General features: G+C 35.7%; 1 protein-coding gene across 1 annotated transcript in view; it reads left to right on the top strand.

The window, feature by feature from the left end:
• magi1b (membrane associated guanylate kinase, WW and PDZ domain containing 1b) overlaps window positions 1-25,079 on the top strand; it is a 181,387-nt gene that overhangs the window by 92,091 nt on the left and 64,217 nt on the right. The window contains 1 exon segment of the mRNA XM_051122511.1: window positions 24,906-25,025. Within this exon segment, the coding sequence (XP_050978468.1) occupies window positions 24,906-25,025 (120 nt within the window).

Below are 25,079 nucleotides of genomic sequence, written 5' to 3'. Positions count from 1 at the left end.
TTTTTCTCGTGTGTATGCATGTATGTGTGTGTGATGGAATGATGATGTGGCAGAGGGAGTACGATGCACTGAAGGGCCATCACCCTTGATGTAATGAGCAATGATCAACTCGCCACCTGAACAAAAGCGCCCGGCGTCGAATTCAATTTGTCACTGCCCTTCGCACCACAGCGCGCGTTACGGATCCCTCAGACAGGTTACTGCCCAGTCATATGCTGTCTTCTTATGTTAGACATCACAAACATTGTTGCTAGGTAGATCTCTGCGTCTGAGAGAACACGAGAGCTTGCAGCTTTCGCCATTTCAATAAAAAGCAGGTGTTTTCGAGTCGAAAATTAATTTGCCTCTTCGTTTTAGCTAGTTGTGTTAACATAGCATTCACAGCCACCCATGTCTAAGAGCTAGCTAATTAGCATTTAGCATGTGTGCTACTCTGTCTGCCAGGCTTGGAGACAGGGTAGATCTGAAGAGCGCCCCGGTCGCAAGTCAGCTACGATTAGCAGACAGAAGAGAGATAATACCTGCAGGGAGCTGAGGGCTCTCAGTAGGGAGCGCAAACGTTCGGTGAGTTTTAGCATTGACACTGTGTGTCTGTCGCATGGCTTAAATCCAAAATGCGTTTTTAAATGCGTTATTCGTAGGTCCGGTCCTCTCCGTTTGGGTTCGTCCTGTGTTTCCAGGCTCCATTTTGATATGTCAGCTCAAGCAAGCATATGTGGGTGGCATACTGAGAAATTCAACTAAATCTGGGCACGTTCGGAATTTGAATACCATTCTGCACTTTTTTAGTGCCTAACATCTTTCGGTGTAGATGAGGCCTGAAATGCTCATTCGCTCACAACACTTGACATTCTGAATTCGAAAGCATTTTGTGAGTTCATTTGCAAGTCAAAAGCACCCTCAGAAAGTGTTGATCACCGTGAGAGTGGACAAACTAGAGACCAGCATCAGGCCTGTCCAGGGGGGCACTACTATGGATGGGCGGATTTAAAAAGAGGTTTGAGGAACAAAAGGAGAAGAATGCCTCTTCAGATACCACTCCATTCATGTGCTCCATCAGAACAAGAAAGACCAGGACTGGGAATCTGTAGCAAGTTGCATTTTTTTTTTTTCTTTGGTTGGTTGGTTGGTTGGAATTACTCCAGGAAAACTAAAGTATCTTCAGCCTAGTGTTCAGTTGTGTCCTTCACCCCAATGGAATGGCATCTACACATACTTTCCTTCCTAAACACACTCCTTATAAGGGATAGTTCACCCAAAAATGAATGTTCTGTCACCGTTACTCACCCTCATGTCGATCCAAATCTGTATGACTTCCTTTCATCTGTGGAAAACAAAAGAAAATATTTTGAAGAATGAAACTCAGTGGGATTCAAAACAACTGAACCGCACTGACTTTCACTGAAGAAAGAATGGGTCTGGAAAACATGAGGCTTTGTAAATAATGACAGAACATTAAGATGCAGCTCCGTATGCTTACTAAGGCCTTCACCTCCATTTTTCACTCAACAAAGCGATTCTGCTTTTCTTCAGCGGCTGAAAGTTTGATGTTACGTAAAAGGTGAGCTTTAAATCCAAATCACAGCTCCACAGTGCTGAGAAGATGATTCACGCTGAGCTCCACCCAGAAATAGAAGCTCACAGGCTACGTGACACAATGTGTTTCTGTCATTACCTCTGGCCTATTTCCTCAGGGTTTCATCTGGAGATGCATGTTTGTCGTTTTGCCACTGTAATCATTCAACTCTGAGGGCAACACAGCAAGATTGAAAGATTTGCTTGAGAATTATGGGACTTGTTTGATGGATGAGGGAGGTAATTTCGTTGAGTGGCTGTTAGTGGTCAAACGGCTATTCAGAACCAGATTCTTTTCATTTAATTTAATTTCGAGTTCACACGCACATTTTTAAGGGATAGTTCACCCAAAAATGAAAATTGTCATTAATTGCTCACCCTCGTGTTATTCCAAACCCGTAAGACCTTTGTTCATCTTCATAACACAAATGAGGATATTTTTGACGAAAGCTGAGAGCTTTCTGATGCTGCATAGACAGCAATGCATCTGACATGTTCAAGGCGAATATGAAGCTATGAGAATACTTTTTGTGTGCAAAGAAAACAAAAAGAACGACTTTATTCAACCACTTCTTCTCTTTTGTGTCAGTCTTCGCTAAGGTTGCAGAGGGGTGGAAAATTTCCGGTAAATTTTTCCGGAAACTTTCCAAAAATCCCTGGAAGATTCCAAAAAATCCTGGAAAGTCTCCAAAATTTTTGGAATGTTTCCGAAATTTACTGGAAATTTTCTATCTTTTTGCAACCCTAGTCTTCACTGATGTCCTTACTTACTTTTCTGGGCCTTGAACGTGTCAGTTGTGTTGCTGGTTATGCAAGATCAGAAGGCTCTCGGAATTAATCAAAAATATCGTAATTTGTGTTCTGAAGACGAACGAAGGTCTTACGGGTGTGGAACGACACAAGGGTGAGTAATTAATGACAGAATTTTCATTTTTGGGTGAACTATCCCTTTAAGCTTTATTTTGAAAAACATGTAACAATATGTGGATTTTATTCCAAAGTGATAAGCTTAACATGCTTTAAAAGACAACAAAAAACATTTAAAGAGACAGTTCACCCATAAATTAAAATTTTGTTTTCATTTACTCATTTTCTGTGGAACATAACATTTTATGTTCAACTGCACATTTTAAGCGAAAATAAAAGATGGAGAACAATATATGGATTTTAGTCGAAGATGATGAGACCAGTATAACTAAACATCTGAGAGGAATATTTAAACAGTTAATCTAAAAATGAAAATTCTATCTGCATGTCATCCCAAACCTGTATGACTTTCTTTGCTTCTGTGGTATGCAGAGCAATTTTGAAAAATGTCTTTTTGTCCAAACAAAAGTCATTGAGCTCCAGTGCTGTTTTGGACCCTTGCAACATTCATTGTACAGACAAAAACAGTTTATTTTGTGGGTCAAGGGTCAATTTTGTTGCTACAGATATACCCATGCTATTAAGACTATTCTGAAATAAACAATATTTAGTGGGAAATAATGTAGGGCGGGACTTGATTTTGTCTTTTGTGCTTTTTAGAATCATGAATTGCTTTCTCTGATATAATTGGTTTAGATTATGTTTCTCTGCCTACATGGACACGTTTACATCATCAGAAAAGAGATTTTGGGGGCAAAACATTTTACATTTTGAAAGCCCTACATTCTAAAAGTGCTGGATTAAAAGTAACCCAGCACTGTTTGAAAGAAGGACAAACCCAGCGGTTGGGTTAAATGTTTAACCCAGCCTTCTGGGTACAGTGTAAAAAAAAAAAAACGTAAAATTTACCGTAAAAAACGGCAGCTGTGGTTGCCAAAATTTTAACGTAAAAAATATATGGTAGCAATGTTTTAGATTTTACGGTTTTAACTTAAACTTACATTTAAATACCGTAATTTCATTATATGATAGAACGTTAAAATACCAACCTACTGAAATCTGTTTTGTACCTTTGTAATAGACTGATAACCACCAAAAGTAGGTGGTGATGAGACAGTCACATGATGAACCAAAGCCTATCACAAGCAGCTTTTAAATATTAACATATATAGAAGATGCACAGTGTCAACACTAAGCACCATCATGGTAACACACTGAAATAAAAACTGAAATAATGCAATAAAAATTATTTTAACAACATTAAATGTAACATGCAACCCTAATGTAGAAACATAGTTATTTTAACAAGAAAACATCAAATTTGAAATGTAACGCAGGGAATTCTGGGAATGTCAATTTACGGTTATTCGCTGTAAATTTTACATTATTTTTCCACTTCTGAAAACCGTATACTACTGTAAAATTACATGCAATGTCCAATACAGTTTTTCGCCATACATAGTAGGGGAATTTACCGTTAACCGGGTTTTTACTGTAGCAGTTTTACAGTCTTTTACCGTTAAATTTACCGTCAGTTTTTAGAGTGTAGTTTTATTTACTTTATTGCTTAAAAATGACTGTATTTCTTGTGTAAAATGAACCCAAAATATGTTGGAAATTAACATTTATTAATATGTTCCATAAATGAACTTTAAGTTGAATAAATAATACTTAAATAAGAAACATTATTTAAATTGCTTATTAATAAATGTTCACCATATGAATATTGCTGTTGCCTCTAGTAATCATGTGTCTCATTTTCTTAATTTATACCCTATTTTTGGGTCCATTTTAAGTCAGCCATATTGTAATTTTTAACAAATCTACCCAGAAGGTTGGGTTAAACATTTAACCCAACAGCTGTGTCAAAACAACCCACTCTGGGTTTGTCCATATTTCACCCAGCGCTGGGTTGTATTTAACCCAGAGTGTTTAGAAACATGTTTTTTTTCCTTTCATAATACATTTATCTAATAAATCGTTCACAACCACAAACATTTATTTAGAAAATATAAATAGCGTCAGTTTTGATTTTTTGATTTTTTTTTTTTTTTTTTTTTTAATTGTTCAAGTGCTTTTACACTAAAGAATGAAGTCTATTGGTACTTTGTTTTCTGTGAAGGCTTAATAAAAGAAGGGAAATGACTCTGGCCAAAATGTGGTCACCCCCCTTCCACCCCTGCCGTATGCCCCAGTGGCCTTCAGGAGTTAAACAATAGTATTGTATGCATGCACATGGCTGGCCTGACCAGCTTGATTTTTTTTTTTTTTTTATCTGCTCTATCTCATTCAGCCTCTAATCCCCATCCTAGCCCACCATTTGATTGCCTTAGTCACGTCGTACTTGTGTATGTAGCGAGAGAGAGTGTGCAAACGTCTTGTTTGCAGGGGGAGCCATGTGTGTATCTGTCTGCAAGTGTGTGTTGGAAGGAGGGGGGATGTGGTGGAGCGAGTGAGAGAGAGAGAGAGAGAGAGAGAGGTGGGCGGGCGGAGGTGGATGAGTGTGAGCCTGAAGACGTTTAGCTCAGATGGTGTTTGCTGTGCGAGCCCCTCACATTGGCTGAGCTTCAACGCTGGGCTGGACGACTGCTGTACGGAGAAAGAGATTGAGAGGAAGAGGAGGAGGAGGGACGACAGACTGGGCAGCGCTAGAGCTGAGATACAAGCGTCTGATGCTCACCGGAACAGGATTCTGGGATTTTCTATGCTGTCTTCCATTGGATTTCGGTCTTGTTGTGCAGGATCTTGAGTGGATTGCTTGCATTGGAGGTAGCAACTGTTCTCCGCTAAGGTAATTTAGCTGTTTTTTCATTCCCCCAAATATCACCTGGACTCTTCGGCTTCCGGGGTCTGGCGGTGGGGGGTGGGGAATGAGGGATGCAAAAGGAGTGAAGGAGCAGCTGAATGAAGGATGTGATTTGTTAGGGACGGCAAAATGGTGCACCAGAGATGCCGCGGTCCGCGTTAGCCGCCGGAGCGTGCGCGTACGTGCCCGTCTGCTTGAGCGAGTGGAGGTTGAATTAAGCTGTGGTCACTTGATGTGTTGGAGGCCATTATGTTTGGAGTTGAGCAGTGTGGCAGGCGTCTCGCTCCCAGCCCCCCTCCCACATCCACACCAGCCCTATGTCTGTCTCTCCGCTGCAGCCGCTGTCTCCAGCCGTAGCTGTGTCTGCAAGGCTCTCTTTTCTCTCGCCCTTTCACGTAAGCTCAGAAAAGATGCCCGTTTTGAAGGGTTCTGTGTGCTTTATAAATGACAGAGAGCTGTAGATTATTTAATGAAGGTGAAGATTTGTGCCAAGTGAATCTGAAGCCAGGAATAGGCCTGCTGTGTGTGTTTCTATCGCATGGTGGTTTTGGTGTTAAGGCTCCATCAAATCAGCTCATCAAGCATTGATCGATATTTTCGGCAAAGCGTTATTTGGCAGGTCTTGATGCATTGATCAGTCGCTGAGTAGATTGGATTTGATGGAGTCTATGAATGCGAAAACCATGCTTTGTTTTGAAGTGGAGGTCTTGTTGGGGGGATATGCTTTCAGAAACCAACTCCATTTTGTTAATGGGAATACGTGGGGTGGAAAATGCTAGAATCGGGGATCTGTGTTGTGGATTAACCCTTTGCTGGGACAGATGGTTCTCTCTCCCACTGAGCCGGAAGGGCTGCTTGTCAACATCAACATGGGCGCACATCCCCGAGCCTTTCCCGATCGTGAGTCTTCCCTTTCCCAGTGTCTCCCGCTTCCAGATCTCCCAAAATGGGTAACATCAGATGCCAAGTTTCTTCTCTCATCTCTCTCTCTCTCTTCTCAACCTTCTGCTTTGCCTAGTATAATTCATGCTGGCTCAAAATTGTTTACTAACATACTGGCAAAACCTGCTAGAAAAATTGTAAAAATACTTTAGCTTGTCTTTGTAGACAGATTACACTGCCGTTGAAAAGTTTGGGATCAGTACGATTTTTAATGTTTTTTTTTAAGGAAGTCTTTTCTGCTCATTAAGGCTATGTTTATTTGATTTAAAAACACAGAAAAAATAGTAATATTGTGAAATATTATTGCAATTTAAAATTGTAGTTTTCCATTTTAATGTAGTTTAAAATAGAATTTATTTCTGTGATGCAAAGCTGAATTTTCAGCATCATTACTGTAGTCTTGATCCTTCAGAAATCACTTTAATATGCTGATGTGTTGTCAGTGCTGTTTTTTTGGAACTTGTGATTGAGGATTCTTTGATGAATAAAACATTAAAAAGAACAGCATTTATTTAAAATAGACATTTGATTAACAATACCGTTCAAAGTTTGGAGTCAGTAATTTTTTTTTTTATTTTTTTTAGAGAAATTAATACTTCAGCAAGGATGTGTTAAATTGAAAAGTAATAGTAAGCACTTATGTTGTTAGAAAAGATTTATATTTTGAATAAATGCTGTTATGTCTGACTTTTTATTCATCAGAGAATTCTGAAAAAAATATCACAGGTTCCAAAAAAAAAAAAAAAAAGCTGTTTCTAACATTGATAATAAATCAACATATTAGAATGATTTCTGAATTGGGCTTTGCATCACAGAAATAAATTGATTTTTGTATTTTTATTCATTCATATATAAGGTAATTTGAAGGTATTTTGGCAAAAAATGCGTTAAATGGGCTCAGCTTTCATGGTTATTAATGTATGCAATTTCAGCAATAAAAATGTTACTTTTTCTAAAAAGGAAACAAATTAGTTGTTTATTTTAAGAAGCCTATCTTATTTTCTCTTGTATATTTAGTATTGCTCTTTAATAAAGAAAAATGACTTCTTATCCGATTACTCGATTAATCGATAGAATAATCGGTAGAATACTCGATTACTAAAATAATTGATAGCTACAGCCCTAAACTTAAATATTAAACTATTGTTTCAAATTGCAATTATTTTCTGTATTTTTATCAAATAAATGGAACTTTGATGAGCATAAGAGACTTCTTTAAAATACGTTAAAGATCCCAAACCTTTGAATGGCAGTGTACATGTATGTATTGTGCTGTTGCGGTCAAACCTTACATTACCTTTACAATTGTTTTTTGCTCTCTGATTCATGAACAACCCTTTACCATGGTAAATTTGCAGTAGTGCAATGTCTAGTATTGTGTATTGTTTTAACAAAGGCATTTAACAAAGCTTTGTTTATATTTGGTTCTGCAGATATGCTGATTAGTCAATGATCCGTTTGTGTATGTATAATGTGAAGTGTTATTAGCATTACCGGTGCAAACTATTGTGCCATTCAGTGTGTTTTGATAAATCTGTAGTGATCTGTCAACAGTTTGTGGGCATCAGTCAGACAGAAGAGAAAGTCGAGGCTCTCAAACGCCTCTGCTGTGACAAGACTGTCAATATCTTATATCCCTTTGAACTCTACTGACGTCGCCTCCAGCCTGGACATGCCATTTATTGGTGCTTTGCCTTTTGATTAATGCTTCTGACAAAGTATAGGTGCTTTTGGTTTCCTCTTTGTTTTTGTACTTCAAAAATTCTTTCTTCTAGCCCATGTCTGTCAGGAAAGGCAACAGATGGTGTAATAACTTCAGTGAGTGATTTTTGTGTTTGGGTGATTAAGCTTATTTGCTTTTTTTTTTTTTTTTAGTGTAATTCACTTGTGTTTGTTTCATTAGCTTACAGAGAAACTCTAGCCACAAGGTATGTGTAGCCCTGCTCATGGTTTCAATCTTAGTGGAAACTATGGCCTTGCAAAAATGCATCATGTAAACATGCTTCATGCCATGTGAATCCAGAGCCGCACTTCTCTCCAGTGTGGGGAAAAACTGGTCTAGTAGTTCTGTCTCAACCAAAGTTGGGTTAGAAAATGCTTGATGCTATAATTTACAAATTATGTACACATTATTCACTAATTCTACTTTTTCTAAAAGTCTCTTTGTTTAGAAAATAGTGTTATGGCTTTTGGTGTCAGTCTGGTTATGTTAGGATGGTTAGATGAAATAAACTATACAATGGTGCAGCTCATCTTAGATCCCATTTATAAATGCTATCTTGTGCAAGTTATTTACACCCTCTTTTACACACACATACACCAAAAAAAAGAAATCACTGGAGGTTCACCAAAGATACATGATTTACCAGGTGTAAATGACAATTTGTCCCAGCTGACCACAGTCAGATCAGCTGAGAAAGATGTTAATGCCAGGTGTGATGCTAATATCTTATATTTTACAAGCAATTTTTACAACTATTTTTAGGCCTGCTGTAAACGAAGAAGTGATTGTAACTGCTTGTACTTTTCCTGTATTGCAGCATATTTTCTGTAAATGGATATATATGTGTGTGTATAAAATCAGTTGAATCCATTAATTTTGTTTATGTTTCCTTTTGAAACAAGAAGTGGTGGTGGGACATATCAAAGGCCTTTCCCCTTTTTTAGTTTTTATTTTGTCATAGCCATAAATTATGTTTGCTTATTGTTAATGCTTATCACAAGTAGGTGGTAAATGTGGAGGTACATTCTCATTTAAAGAGTATTTAAATGGACAAACATTTTAGGGCTATATGAAATCCATTGTATTTTTCCCCCAAATTCCTTTTAATTTTTTTTCTGTTTTAATGTTTATGGATTTCTAGATTCTAGACTCTGTTGTAATGGTTGAAACCAATTTTATTAATCAAAAAAGCACGTCTAATTAATTAAAATCGCGAAATGTACACAATTTAACAGCAATTTTTAAAAGTTTCACAAAAATTATGTCTTTAAGGCCCTATGAAATATTTTATTTTTTTCTCAAATGTAGTTTTATTTTTACCAAATTCTGTTTTTCATTAATTTTCTGGATTCCATTGTAATAGTCTCATTAAATTGTAACTATCAAAAGCATCTCTAAATACTTAATTTTATTTTAAAAATTATTATTTAATTTTATTTATTTATTTTTACTGAAATACTGTGTTGCATATTTGGGTCAAAGATGTTAAGATGTCCACATCAAAAGAAATTCACAAAAGTGATTTTATGTCCATACAAAACACATTAAATGTACATAAAGTTTCTACTTTTAAGGTTTCAAATACGTTTTTGGAAAATAGGATGTCAAAATGTGGTTGAAATAATGTTACATTTTCATTCAGTGTAACACAATATTTATGTAAAAATTTAAACAACATGCTTATTCTGACTTGTACATATTAAACTATATAAAAGAATAAAGGAGCATATTAATTTTTATTGTGTTTTAAATGAGTAAAAAATTCTTACTGACAAATGGGCAAAACCTAGGATAGTGGCAAATTTAACTAATTAACTAATTAGTATTTGGGGTGAAAGTAATTTGTCTTTTAATATGTCATGAATTGATTTTTGTTGTAAATATGCCTTAAAGATTATTACACTGAATGCCATTTTAGTAGGTGTCTTCTGTAAATTAGGGAAAAATTTATATTTACTTTTTACTCAGAAAAACAAAAATGCAATAAATTAAACAGAAACCTTTAAATATTTTTTTGGAAAAACAACAACAATTTAAAGCAGTATTACACTGATTGTTTTTATGCTTAATCCATTTTTTATCTTTGACCCATTTACATTTTTCTGGTAAATAAAGTCTGGATAAATAATTGTTCTGCTAAATATTCCTTAAGAATAATGTTTATAAATAATTTTATTAGTAGTAGTTGTAGTAGTAGTACTATCATTACATGTAAGTATTATATTTATGTCACAATTTCTTCAAGTTAAACCAAACTTTTATTTTGACGGGTTGCTGTGAAAACCTGTAAATTTGACAATGGTTTACTCAAAATATATGGTAAAATGTTCATGAAATGACTCTCAGATCAGTTCTAGAGTTTATTTTTATGTGTTCATGTACTAATATATTGAGGTGTTTGAGGCTGAAAACACAGCAAGCGCTTGAGTGTAGTAAACAAAGCCGCACATCTGTGCCATTCCTATTTTTATTTTTTAAATACAATGTGAGTACACGATGCATCATGGTAACTTTTAATTTCATTAGCACACCAATGTATGACATATCCAGTGTTTGAGATGGTCTCAAAGCAAACATGCACTAGCAAGTTTGAGGTTTTGCCACCCATTTGATTTGTTTCATCATCTTTCCAGTCATGTCAGTGCCTTTCATTTATAGATTATAGAGAGAAGCACAAAAAAACCGAGAGATGACAAGAGCGCAAAAAGAACGCAGGAGAAAAAGAACGAGAGAGAGAGAGAGCCTGTATTACTCACTGGGTCAGGCTCATGAAAAATTTAATCAAGCCATGCAGATAACAGCTTCAGCTCAGAACAAACACATCCCAGTGTACGAGAGCATTTTTCAATTAGTTTTTATGTATTTAACAGGGAGGGCATCAGAAAACGCATGAAATTGCTTCTGTGAGAAGAGCGCTGAAGATTTAGCATCTCAGACTAACCCAGTTTTTCTTGTCGAGATATTGTAATCATGCTTTTATTTCAAGCCAAAAACCACAGGCCCTTTAATAACTTTGGAAATGCGCAAACATCCGAATGCTGGTATAGTAAGAGTCTTGACTATTATTAGAATGATGATGATAATGAGTCGTTTCCAAATGCGTTAACAACAGCCTACGCTACACCGCTAACTGAATCACGCCGGTGAGGCTCAGAGTCACTTAAAGCGTTGCGTCTGATTGATTGCCTCTCCAGTTACTGCAGTATTGCTCTCTAGGAATGCAATACCCTCCCCTTAAACGCCTCGATCCGCTTTATAACTGGACAAGATGTTGCTGTGTCCGATTTCACAATGCCAGGTAACATTTGTGTTGTGGCTGTGAGAGGTGACTCTGACCTACTATGAAAGAAAACAAAGAAGCTGCGAAACTTCTTTGTGTCTGGATCGGGAAGGGAAAGTCACTTTTGTGGGCATTTCGGACCGCTGGATATGTATGCAATAGCATTAACATTTAATATATGTACAGTACATGATATATTACGTTTTTAGATTTCTTTTAATTAGGGAAGGATTACTCTTTGTTAGCCATTTGAACAAAGTCACAGTGGAAGTATTTAATGCAGCAAGGCTTCTGAAGCGTTTCACTGTGTTGCGCACCTTTGTTTGACCTTTAAGGATTTGAATATGGATACATGCTAATTTTGAAACGTATTATGTATAAGAGTCATCAGACACTGCTGAATCATACAGGCTTACTATTTTTGTCCACTTTGCAACTGTGATTTTTTTTTTTTTTTTTTTTTTTCCCCTCATTGAGATATTAGTATGCGCACACACACATAGCGAGCTTTAAGTTGGCTCAGAGACCAGAGTTTTGAAGTCGAAGCCTCGTTACACTCAGGTGACCCTAAAGCCAACATCCAGCTTTATGATACAAAGCTGCCAGCTTTTTAATTTTGTATGTGTGTGCGTGTGTGTTTATTCAATGGCATTTATCATCTGTGGGTTAGAATTGTGCCATTGTGTCTCTGCCAATGTTTTGCTAAAGCTATTTCTTTTACTTAGGTTTAGAGGTTTGAAAAACTCGTTTTGATTCGATTTGTAACCTGTCCTACACTCTTTGTGTTATCAGCAGGAAAGATTACTTTGTTGACATTTCCTTTTGAAACGGGTAGTTGTGGCTCTTCCCCTTCTTTAAAAGCTGATATCGCTTTGTTTGCTTCAGAACTGTGAACCATGATGTGCTTGTTGTTAAAGGGATAGTTCACCCAAAAATAATAATTCTGTCATTAATTACTCACACTTATGTCGTTCCAAATCTGTAAAACCTTTATTCACCTTTGGAACAAAAATTAAGATATTATTGATGAAATCAGAGAGCTTTCTGACTCTGCATAAGGCCTAAAAAGTTAGTATGGACATTGATAAAATAGTCCATGTGACATTAGTGGTTCAACCTTATTTTATGAAACTACAAGAATACTTTTTATGTGCAAAGAAAAAACAAAAAAGGCAATTTTATTCAACAATTTCCTCTCTTCTGGGTCAGTCACGAAAGTACCATGATGCGTAACACTTCATAACTTTACAAGCTGAACCACTGATTTTACATGGACTATTTTAATGATGTTCTTACTACCTTTCTGGGCCTTGAATTTGTCAGTTGCATTGCTGTCTATGCAGGTGCAGAAAGCTCTTGGATTTCATCAAAAATATCTTTAATTTGTGTTCTGAAGATGAACAAATAACAAAAAGTGAGCTGACAGACACTCAATGATGGCCTGACGTTCACAGACGTCTGTCTGTTGACATGGTATGTCACAGTCTTAAAAGGATAGTTCACCCAAAAATGAAAATTACCCCATGGTTCACCATCCCAGGTGTATATGACTTTCTTCTTTCAGACGAATGTGATCGGAGTTATATGAAAAAATATCCTAGCTATGCCAAGCTTTATAATGGCAGTGAATAGGTGTTGAGATTTTGAAGTCCAATAAAGTGCATCCATCCATTGTAAAAAGTACTCCACATGCAGAGCTGGGTAGTAACTGATTACATGTAATCAGGATTACGTAATCAGATTCCAAAAATGAATTACTTTACTAATTATCACTAATTAGAGTGTTACATTTTGAAATATTCGTAATCAGGCTACAGTTACTTTTTTATTGATTACGTGATTGCATATTATTCACACAATAGCAATAAATTAATCATCATTTATTGATTCTCTCAAGTTCCTCAAATTATGCTGCTCATATGCACTCTTAATGTCCAGTTTTGTGGACATTCACATTGACTAGTCATTAGTCAGGACTAATGTAGTGACACAGCTGTAGTGACACAGCATTAGATCAGTGGACTTACAAAAATCATTTCAGGTTTTTAAGTTGCATCAACTACTGATGAACACATTCATTTTTATTTGAATTATCACTCAGTAGGTTATTTAACCATGTATTATTGAAAAGCTTTTGTCTTTCAAACTCATTAAAACGCACAAATTCTCATTTCTTATTTGCGGACATTCTCAAAACTTTTTGTCATCTGAACCTCTTTTACCTAATACATGTACTTTAAAGAAGTGGTCAGTCAGCAATTCTGTAAAAGTCTCCCTTTGCATTGAACTTTGAGCGTCTAACTTTGCAGATGTTGCTTTTGCTCAAACAGCAACATTACACACTAACTAAACTTAAAAAAAAAGTGTATCAATCATAATCATCAATCATAATCAGTGACCTCTTTAAGTAACCCTTGAAATTTTAAAATAAATATTTTATTAATTATCACATTTGCATGTTCATGGTTCAGATAAACATAAAATATTTCATCTTTTTAGTAAGTGTACTATTTTAAAATTATTGTAATTTTACATATTTTTAAATTACTTGTTAGCCTTTCATTACACTCACAAACCCCCTGCAGTTCCTTTATGATCCCCACACTGTAAAATGTAATTAGTTGACTTTACTTAGAAAAAGTGTGGAAACCGATGGCCTTAATCAGTTTACTTACACAAGAGTTGTAGTAACTAAGAACTGTTGGGGATACTTGATTCTTTACTTTAGGTTTACTCTTGATTTAGTATAGCTACTCACTGACTCCCAGAGTGCATTAATCATATGAATCAATTATGCAATTTACTGTTGTTGTTTGTATTTGCCAATTTCATTTGCTGTAGTAGCAGTAGCACAACAAAAAACAAACAAACAAACAAAAAGCTAATAAAATGGTTACTGATACAGTTAATAAAAATAAATACAATTGAGGTGTTACCATTGTTGTGATTCACGCACATCACCCTAAATATTAAAAGATTGTATCAACCCAGTTAAAAGCTTCTTATGGTGTTTATAAAAAAACAGTGAAATTGTAAAAGATCATTAATCAACATGAAAAATATACAACCTAATGATTTAATTAGAATATAGGTCACCTTCTAAAAGCAACCTATTTATTACTTTTCTTTCCTTGAAATCAAATAACTCTGATTTCATGTTGCATTGCTGCATCAATAGAAAGAAAACTATAGTAATATAAAAAGTTCCAAGTAAAAAAGTAACATTTTATAATAAAAAAAAAAATTTTAATAAAAAAAAAAAAAATTTAAGTAAACATTACTCAAAGCAGTAAGTAAATTGTTTTATTTGCCTTGAAAGTAGCTGTAACTTAATAAAACCTAGTAAGTATAGTAACTAAGTAAAGATAACTAATCTAAGTAAGGGCTTTACAGTGATGTAATATAATGTTTAATGCACTTAAAGTTATTAATTACAATGAAAGGAATGCATTTTTTCACTCTTTGTATTTTTACATCATTATGGTATAAGATTATCCTGTTTATATCAATGTGATAAACATTGTAATCTAAAAGTAATTAATGGATTACATTGCTGACCATTTTTTCATGTAATTACAATTTGTAAGTAATCTACCCAGCTCTGTCCACATGGCTCTGGGGAGTAATAAAGGCCTTCTGAAGCGAATCGATGCGTTTGTGTAAGAAAAATATCCATATTTAAAACTTTATGAAACTGTAATCTCTGGCTTCCGCTAACTGTTGTACATGTGTTCACGAGACTGTGGCGTTCCAGCGGATGGCGCAAAATGTAGGTGTGAAGTAAGCTTTGTTTTCCCAGGAAACTGTCATGTGAGTCAGTGAAGCTTGATGCTTAGATGTTCAAAGAAAGTAGAAGCTTGACTGAGCAGAACTTTTCTTCTGACTTCAAAATAGCAGTTCTATTGTACTTATGAACAGGTCTTGCCAAACAATGCTTTGGAAAACCAAAATGTGTTCACCAAAAATGAAAATTCTCTCTTAATTTGTTGATATTCATGTCCTGTATGACCTCCTGTGATGAAGTTTGAATGTAGGTCATATGAGAAACCTCAACTAGGGGCTTCAGGAACACAAAGCTTGTTGCTGCAGTGATCCTGGAACCTCAGCCACAAAAATAAACTGATTTATCAGACACGGCTATTTTTAGAGGCCGTTTGTGTGCTGGATGTGCACATGGCATTGTTGTTTTTCTGATGTATTTTAGAACGTGTGATGTTAAATGTGTCTGCCTTTGGTGCTTTCAGGTTCCTTGCTGGCTTAGCACTTCACAATGCAGCTATTTTTTACCCGCTGCATGTATTTATGTCACATGCAAAGATGTGTAGAGAGATCAGGCTCCATTTTGTGGAAAATAAGACAGACCTGGCATGGAAAGTTTGAATTGTAATTTTACCTCTTATAGCAATCTGCCACATCCTGGAATGAATTATATAGTTATTTATGACTTTTTGGGGCATAGAAATCTCTCATTTGAGACACTCGAGGAGCAGTGCCTTAAAATAGGGACCAGTCGTTCATTAAGAATGAATGAGCCTCTGTTTTCGCTGCCAAATCACTGCACTCATTTCAATTCCGTTCACAGCTTTCAGATCCTGTCCTTGTCCTTAACTACATGTTCACTTAAAGGATTAAATCACCCCCAAAATTAAAATTCTGCCACGATTTACTCACTCAAGTCATGTCGTTCCAAATCCGTATGACTTTGGTTCTTCCATGGAATGCTTAAGATGGAATTTTAAGAACGTGATTGTGCTTTTACATCATGAAACATTGGTTCCGAACAATTGTGCGCTATGTCTTTTGTACTCGTATAACAAACCGAACAGGATTTTCAATGACTTATTTTAGTGTGTTCAATTAATCAATGAAACATTTGATCCAGTTCACAGAAACGGTCTGAATGATTCGTTCACAAAACAGACTGAACCTGTTCAACTCACTGACTCTGTGATCTGATGATAGAGTTTGGTCGCTGTGTTTGTTTTCTTTGCACACAAAACGTATTCACATAGCTTCATAACATTGTGGTTGAACCACTAACGTCACATGGACTATTTTATGAATATCCTTGCTACCTTTTTGGGTCTTTCTGGGAATAGAAATATCTTGAACGAAGGTCTTACAGGTTTGGAACGACATGAGGGTGATTTAATTAACAGAATTTTCATTTTTGGGTGAACTATCCCTTTAATATTTAAAGAGATTATTTAAATTATGCATTCGGGAAGCCACCTATTCCTTTGAATCCGTATGCAGGAAGCAGTATTTATTCCAGATTTCCTCCTGTAGAGAGGACGGACTGATGCTAGCTCACAGGTGGGAGAAAGAAATGCCATTCAACCTGACAGACAGATCCAGAATCAGTCATAAGCTGAGTCAACAGCTCAGCCAGGTTTAAGCTACATGGAGTCTAAAGGGGATTAATGCCTGACAGACTGATCCAGAATCAGACTGCATGTCAACATCTCAGCCAGACCTGCCAGACCTTGACTACACCTAGGACAAGAAGAGACTGCATGTCTTTTCACAGAGAAAAATTCACATTTATCAAACCACAGTGAAGCATTTTATCTACACGTTTCTGTGATAATGCACCAAAGTCTATATTTTATTTTGCAAAACCATTTTACACCCTCTCTGTGACCTTTAGAATTAAACAGGCTGTTTTAAGTGCCTCTACCTTGATGTAAGACATCTAAATGTAAATGACCTTTGTTGTGATTGGCTAACTTTTTTGCATATGAAAACTACTGGTGTAGTTCACACTGTCATTCATCAGGACATGCCATGTTGTTGAATACTGAATAGCTGTTGATGTGTAAATGTGGGCGGTAATATGTTAATGCCCTCATAGCTGTTGCATCAAAACTGTGACGATTACAGAATGACCTGTTTTTGCAACTTCGTTTCCATAAATGGTCTTTGTGTCGTGAAAGTAAATCTTTCTAGTCTGTTGAGGTCTTTTTTATCAAAAGAGCAGGGAAAATCCTGTTTTCCATGAAATGACCCTTTTGAAGATGGGTTACAATCCATCTCTTTGAGGAAAGCATGTGAAAAATGTGAAATCTGATGGATATTTAAGACTTCCCTCCTGGGAAGGAGATTGTTGAAAAGTATAGAAGCCCATTTCCACCTCTGAGTAAAAACAAAGGTCAATGTAAGACATTCGGAATTTGGACATTTTGGACATTTTAAAATGGTTTTGTGATGTACATATTCTCAAATATGTATATATATAAGTTTCATATACAAGAAACAGATGCAAAACATTGCACATTGTGAAAAATAAGATGGCAGTTGTGGAAATGGAAAGGTAATTGTGACTTTTTGTCTCACAATTCCAGATATGAACTCAGCATTGCGAGATGTATACTCAGAATCATTTTTTTTCTTGCAATTTCACAAGTTTATATTTCACAATTTTGACTTTTCTCTTAGAATCACTCGGTTGTTTTTTGTTTCTGCCACGAAGTAAAAGAAATGAGGTTATTGCGTTTTTTTTTTTTTTCTGACTTTTTATCTCATAATTAAAACTTTTTATCTCACAATTCTAGATATAAACCCAGCATTTCGAGATGTAAATTTATTTATTTTTTATTGCAATTTTCAGATTTACATCTCACAATTCTAAGTTTATATTTCACAATTTAATTTTTTTTTTTCCACAGAAATCTGAGTTTACATCACGCAGTTGTTTTTTGTTTCTGCCGCGAAATAAAAATAATGAGGTTATTTATTTATTTATTTTTTTTATTTTTGCAACTGCAACTTTATCTCACAATTCCAAACATAAACCCAACATTGCTAGGTATAAACTCATAATTATTTTTCTTGCAATTTTTGGATTAATGTCTTGCAAAGTTTATATTTAGCAATTCTGACTTTTTTTCCTCAGAATTCTGAGTTTACATCACGGAGTTGTTTTTTGTTTCTGCCACAAAACAAAAAAATTAAGTTATTTCTACTTGTTTTTTTGTTTTTTCACAGTTCTTGTTAACTCATAATTGCAACTTTTATCTCACAATTTCAGACTTAAACCTAGCATTGCAAGGTAACATTTATAATTATTTTTTCCTGCAATTTTCAGATTTACGTCTCTCAATTCTAAGTTTATATTTCACGATTTTGACTTTTTTTTTCCACTGACATCTCACAGTTGTTTTTTTGTTTCTGCCATGAAATAAAATGCATTTTTTTTCCACAATTCTGATTTTTATCTCACAATTGCAAATTTATATCTTACTATTTCGACTTTTTTCTCTTAGAATTGCAAGTTTATATTTCGCGATTACAAATGATAAACATCTCGCAGTTCTGAGAAAAAGTCAAGAACTGCAAGATGTAATTCGCATTGTGTGTCTCGAAATTTTGAGTGTACCTTATTTATTTCTGACAAATAATTCAGAGTTACGAGATGTAAACTTTTGTGTAAATTGCAGAAAACTATGTTGTTGTGAGATTAAAAAAGCACAATTATTTTATTTAATTTTTTATCCTGTTTCAGAAACAAGCTTCAATAAAATTGTGATATATAAAGTCACAATTACAATTTTTTTACTTTAAGATGAAAAATGTATGGAACCCCTTTTTCCTTCACTGAATAAAAAATAAAAAAGGTTATTGCGACTTTTTAAGGCAATTACAAGTTATAAAGTACAATTTTGAGGGGGGAAAAAAGACTGATATGTTCTCAGAAAAAAGTCAGAACTACAAGATGTAAACTCACAATTGAGAAAATAAAAGAGGTTAAAATCTCTTTTTTTTTCAGTTTTGTTTAGTGGTGGAAACGGACTTCCATAAAAATGACTTCCATTTAAAAACACTGTCCACTTTATATAATAATAAAAATATAGTTTAAAGTTGTATTTGAGTGTGTGTTTGTGTGCGTATGCGTGCACATGTTGCATGTTCCCAAGCTGCATTGTGGGAACTCCTGATGCTGATTCATTGTGAAGCACCACTGTTCTTTTCCGGAGAGAGAATGTCTCCAGCCGCACATACACTTTACTGCTTGGAAGTAAAGCAACTAGCCAATGTGGTAGCAGCTCCAGCATGTGTGTCAGTGAGGGGGTTATCATTTAGCAGAGGGTTGTAAACCCCCATTAGGTAATTGTTTCTCTTTTGGGCCCTGGATCATGCCATTTGGCGACAGTAACCCCTTCTGTTCGCAGTCACTGACCCACAACTGATGAGTGTGTGTAGGCCGGGATCGAACAGCTGCAGATTGTGATGTTTGTTGTCACTGCTCCTCACCTTTGGTTCATTTAGCACTTGGGTGCCTGGTGAGCTTTCAGTGGTCTAGCATAAGTATACAAACAGCAGAATCAAAACTGATTAAGGTGACTTCTTAAAAAATGTCTGTGGAGTGAAGTGCACTGTATTGTGCTAAATACAGTGTGCCTGTATGTCACGTGCACACTCAGGGATAATTAAGGCCATTCAGAATTCATGAACGGTCATGGGAAAGCTGTAAATATCAAGGAATTTTACGCTGTGTTTTTTAAGTCATGGAAATGAATACAAATCGTTGAGGGAAAATCATGGACATTTCTAAAAATCACAGACAGTTGAAAAGTCTTTGGAAAGGTTTTTTTTTTAATTAATTTAAAATTTAAATTAATTTTAAAAGTGACAATTAAGACATTTATAATGTTAAAAGAGGATTTCTGTTACAAATAATCACAGTTTCTATTCATCAAATAATCCTGAAAAAATATTATGGTTTCCACAACAATATTAAGTAGCACATTTGTTTTCAACTTGTTTTCAACAAATGAACTAAACCCAAACCTTTGAACAGTAGTGTACATTTTGGTAGTCTTGCTTTAAAAATCTAACATAACGTAATATTTTTTATCATATAATATAGAGAAAGTTGTTTAATTTGTAAGTCAGTTGTTCTTTTTTTTTTTTTTTCAACAAATTTGTCAGTTTTATTAGAATGATTTGTTAGCCAATAGATCTAAATCAAAATGAAAAGTCCTTGTCTATTTTTCACAAATTACTGAAAAAGTTGTAGAAAAGCCATGGAACTGTTGTACCAAACAGAGTGTCGAATTGATGGTGTTTATATTTGACAGAAAAAGCTGTGTGTGCGGATTTGTCAGATTTACTGAAGACAAAATTACTGATTTTATTCATTGTCTGGTGTTGGAAATCTTGAACTCAAATTATGCAGAAAAGTGTATATTGTCAGGAACATGGAGGAATGCAGGGAGATGTACAAAGTTAAAGGGATAGTTCACCCAAAAAAATAAAAATGCTGAACATTTGGGGAAAAATAAGGAGGTTTTTAGTTTTGTGTATTTTTCACACAGTGGAAGTCAGTGATAACCAGATGTTTGGTCACCAAGATTCTTCAAAATATCTTATGTGTTAAATAAATAAATAAATAAATAAATAAATAAAAATTAAATTAAAAGTTAAATTAATTAAATAAAAATATTACAATTAAATAATTTGAATTAGATGGTTTGCATATGCATCAGTGACTCAAAGTTCCTATTAAGCAAATTTAGCAAATGCTCTCATAGACTAGAAAGTCTATTGCATGCCTGATATAAAAGTTCATAAAGGTACTTGACTGGAAAAACAAAGACAATTACCTTTGCAGTGTTCATTTTTGATGCTGTTGTTTTGCACCTGATCTTCACTGTGTGTCATAGTGTGTGATGTGATATAAAATGGTTTGATCCCCTCAGAAATGAGAGATGAGGCTCTCGGGGATTGCATCCTTCAAGGGTTGTCCCTAGCAACAAGAAAATATATCATCATGTGACAGTCATGCTATTTATATTTTTGTGGATATATTTTTCTACTTGCAGTAGTGACATTGGTCCACATGTGTGCATGTTGTGTAAAGTGTATATACTATCAATGCACACGAGTGCTTTGTTTTCTATTAATTGTTCATAGGAGTGGCACTAGGGTGTATTATTGCATGATTCCCTTGCTGAGATGATATTTCTAATGTATCATCTATCAAGTTCATTCATTGAGTCATTGTATAAAGGTGATGTGTGATGCTTCTTGAGTGTTTAAAGCTAACAGTGATATTCACGTCTCTGTATTGCTTTCAAAACATTGCTCTTTTGTTTGAGCGGCCCGAGTTGTCAACTTCTGACTCGACCAACAGTATGTGCAGTAGCAGGATCATGTGTTTGTCAGTGGAAGAGAATGGACTGTATTGTAGTGTTGTTTCCAAGGCATATAGAGCCATTTGGCCCAAGTTGAGGGTATATATTTGGACAAGATATTCAACATTTGATCAATGGCAGCATTAAAGGGGACATTGGATGCAAAATTCACTTTTACGTTGTGTTCGCATATAAATATGTCTTAGCAGTGTGTGGACACAACCACCCTACAATGATAACAATCCATTCACTCCTGTTTTTATTCCCCCAAAAACCTAAACAGTCTCAATTATCAAGCCGTTTTGATTTTCTGAGCAATATGATGTCATACTGCACAGGCCCCGCCCACGACCGCTGACGGACTGTTCCTTAATTGCAAATTTCCACCCTCAGCCAGTTGTAAGCTGCCACTTTCTCCACACTCGAGCCGCTGTAGTGACAACAGTGTGTTGTAAGCAGTGCAGGTGTTTTGTAGTTGGATGTAAACGTGAAAATAAGAGTCTTCATTTTATCCCAACTTCAGAAACACTGAGGACGCAGTTGGATTTGTTTCGTATTAGATGATAACGCATCACTGAATACACAAAAAATGCAGGAGAGGGGCGGGGTGATGCATTTTTTTATGCATTTTGCCTGTTGACACGACAATGGCGTTTTGGGAACTGAAAACGCATAATTTTTCAAACGGGCTTCAAAGTGCACGTTTTTGAAAATGCCACCGTTAACGTTTCCATGTAAACACCCAATACAGGAAAAAACGGTGATGTCATGCGCGTGCGTAGTACGCATTAGGTATGTAGACTTGCGCATACGTGTCAGTTTTAAAGGCAAGCGAGAAACAAACAGTGCACCAACTACTGGCCTGGCATTCGTAATACAAAGATTTTGGCAGCTTTTGCGGATATATGTAAATGCGAATCGTTTTGAAAATGTTGTCATGTATACAGGAAACTTTTTAAAAACGCAAGGGAAAAACTTTTGCGTTGACTACATTGCTGTCGTGTAAATGTAGCCTAAATTTCTATCAGATAGTGGCTGTTTTCTATGAAAGCCTGTTTCCATAGAAAAAAAGGTTATTTCGACTTTTTATCTTACAATTCTGACTTTTTGTCTTAGAATTGCGAGATTTCAGTTCTGACTTTTTCTTGGGATTGTAAAATATAAACAAAGCAATTGCGAGTTATAAAGTTAGAATTGCGTGATATGAACTTGCAATTCTAACTTTTTCTCTCGCAATTCAGATTTTTTTAATCTCACAATTCTGACTTTTTTCTTAGAATCGCATGATAAAAAATCAGTTGCAAGTTATAAAAGTCAGAATTGCATGATATAAACTTACAATTGTGAGTTATAAAGTCAGAATTGCGAGATGTGAACTTACAATTCTGACTTTTTCCCAGAATTGTGAGATATAAACTTGCGATTGCGAGTTATAAAGTCCAATTTTGAGTACAATTCTAATTTTTTCTCTCGCAATTCTGACTTTTCATCTCACAATTCTGACTTTTTTCTTAGAATTGCGTGATTAAAAACTAGCAATTGCAGGTTATAGTCAGAATTGTGTGATATAAACTTACAATTGTGAGTTATAAAGTCAGAATTGCGTGACATGAACTCACAATTCTGACTTTTTCCCAGAATTGTGAGATATAAACTTGCAAAGTCCAATTTTGAGTCCAATTCCAACTTTTCACCTCACAATTCTGACTTTTTTTCTTAGAGTTGTGTGATATAAACTTGCAATTGCAAGTTATAAAGTCAGAATTGCGAGTTATAAAGTTAGAATTGTGCGATATGAACTCGCAATTCTGACTTTTTCTCTTGCAATTCTGACCTTTTGCGAGTTACAAAGTCCAATTTTGAGGGCAAATAAGACTGATATGTTCTCAGACTTGCGTTTATATTGAGATTATATCTCGCAATTCTGACTTTTTTTATATCTTGCAATTTGCGTGTTATAAAGTCAGAATAATAAGAAAAATATAACGATGAGAAAAAAGTCAGAATGGCAAGTTTATATAAGATGTAAATTTACAATTGTGAGAAAAAAGTCAGAATTGTGTGATTAAAAAGTTGCAATTACCTTCTTTAAATTTTTTATTCAGTGGCAGAAACAGGCTTTCATAGTTGTCTGTTTTTGAGAAACCAAGAATCATCTTAGAATTTGTGCTCCTATAAACCACAAGCTTAACAAAAACACAAGTCACAGATGTTTACATCAGAACGAATCAACTAAAAAGACCTGAGTTCTACTAAAAGTGACACAAGCTTTGCAAAGCATCCATTTTGGGGTTTGTGTTTTACACCAGTCGCTGCCGAGAGGGTCTGTAAACCAAAGAGAATATTACATTTTGAGGTTGTTGAGAAAACTGAGTTATCATCACATCTTTGATTTATCACCAGTGTCACTAAGATGGCTGCCAAAGAGCATCTCCCATCGCGGAGTGCTATTTATATCAGCTATTCATCAGCTCCATCAAGTGATGGGGAGATACAGCACGCGGCAGGACGAGCGTTTGAGACACGCGGTGACTGCCAGGCCACCGTCTTAACCTTCAGCATCGCGTATAGCTGCAGAAGACCCCAGTGTCCAAATGCAAATGAATACGGTTGTGGTGATAAGATGTGATTTATGACAGCTGAGATATTGATTACGGGTACAGCGCAAGGGGCAAATGTGCTTCACATCTGTACGAGCGTCGTGTGTGTGGATGATATTATGATTGATCACGGTGTCTAATAAACATGCTCTTGGGTTGTCAGAGTTCATGTGAATACAGTGGAGAAAGAAAAGACAAAAGGAAATATGTTGTTGAAGACTTGTAAAATAAGGTCGTTATTTTTGTGCACAAAAACGGTTGAACCACTGATGTCACATGGACTATTTTATCAATGTCCTTACTACCTTTCTGGGCCTTGAACAGCTGCGTTGTTGTCTATGCAGGGTCAGAAAGCTGTTGGATTTCATTGGAAATATCTTAATTTGTGTTCCGAAGATGAACGAAGGTCTTACAGGTTTGGAATGACATAAGGAATAACAGAATTTTCATTTTTGGGTGAACTGTCCCTTTAAGTGCGTGGTTGATTGACAGCTTAGTAGCCTGTCTTTATTGTTGTCTGGCTTGTATTTGAACCCTATTTACACCTGTATTTTGTACTGACCATTTGTGATTGTATCACCTGAGATGGATTTTAATACAAGGCCTTAATGGGGTGTAAGGGAATGTGATAGAGGAGGCAAAGCAGCCGTATGGACTCTTTGATCCCTAAAGCTGCTTTAATCTAATATGTAGTTAGAGCAATACAGTGGGGGTTGGAGCCACACTTTGCTCTCCTACAACCAATTATCATCAAGGTGTTACAACATCTTCACTTTTAGCTGTGCAAAGCTCTCTCACGCTGATTTCACACCCAGCGATTGGCGTCCAGGAGCCTGCAGACTGTAGCATGTGGTTGTTGTTGGCCCTGATGTAGGTGGTAATCATAGACATGGTTTATATGTGGTTTTAAGCATAAATTAGCAGTTTGATGTTGTCAGTGTCTTACGGGTTCTTTTTCCTTTTTTGCTTGTTACAGGTACGACCCGCCCCCCTCGTGACGGAGAGGTGCCAGGAGTAGATTATAATTTTTTGTCAGTGGATGAGTTTCTGAAGCTTGAACAGAGTGGGACACTGTTGGAGATCGGATCTTACGAAGGTAAACCACAACAGTTTAAAAACACATGTTTTTGATTAGCCTTTATGTTTTACA

Source organism: Labeo rohita, chromosome 11 (assembly GCF_022985175.1).
Source record: "Labeo rohita strain BAU-BD-2019 chromosome 11, IGBB_LRoh.1.0, whole genome shotgun sequence".
Taxonomy (NCBI): domain Eukaryota; kingdom Metazoa; phylum Chordata; class Actinopteri; order Cypriniformes; family Cyprinidae; genus Labeo; species Labeo rohita.
This window is presented reverse-complemented; position numbering and strand designations above follow the sequence as displayed.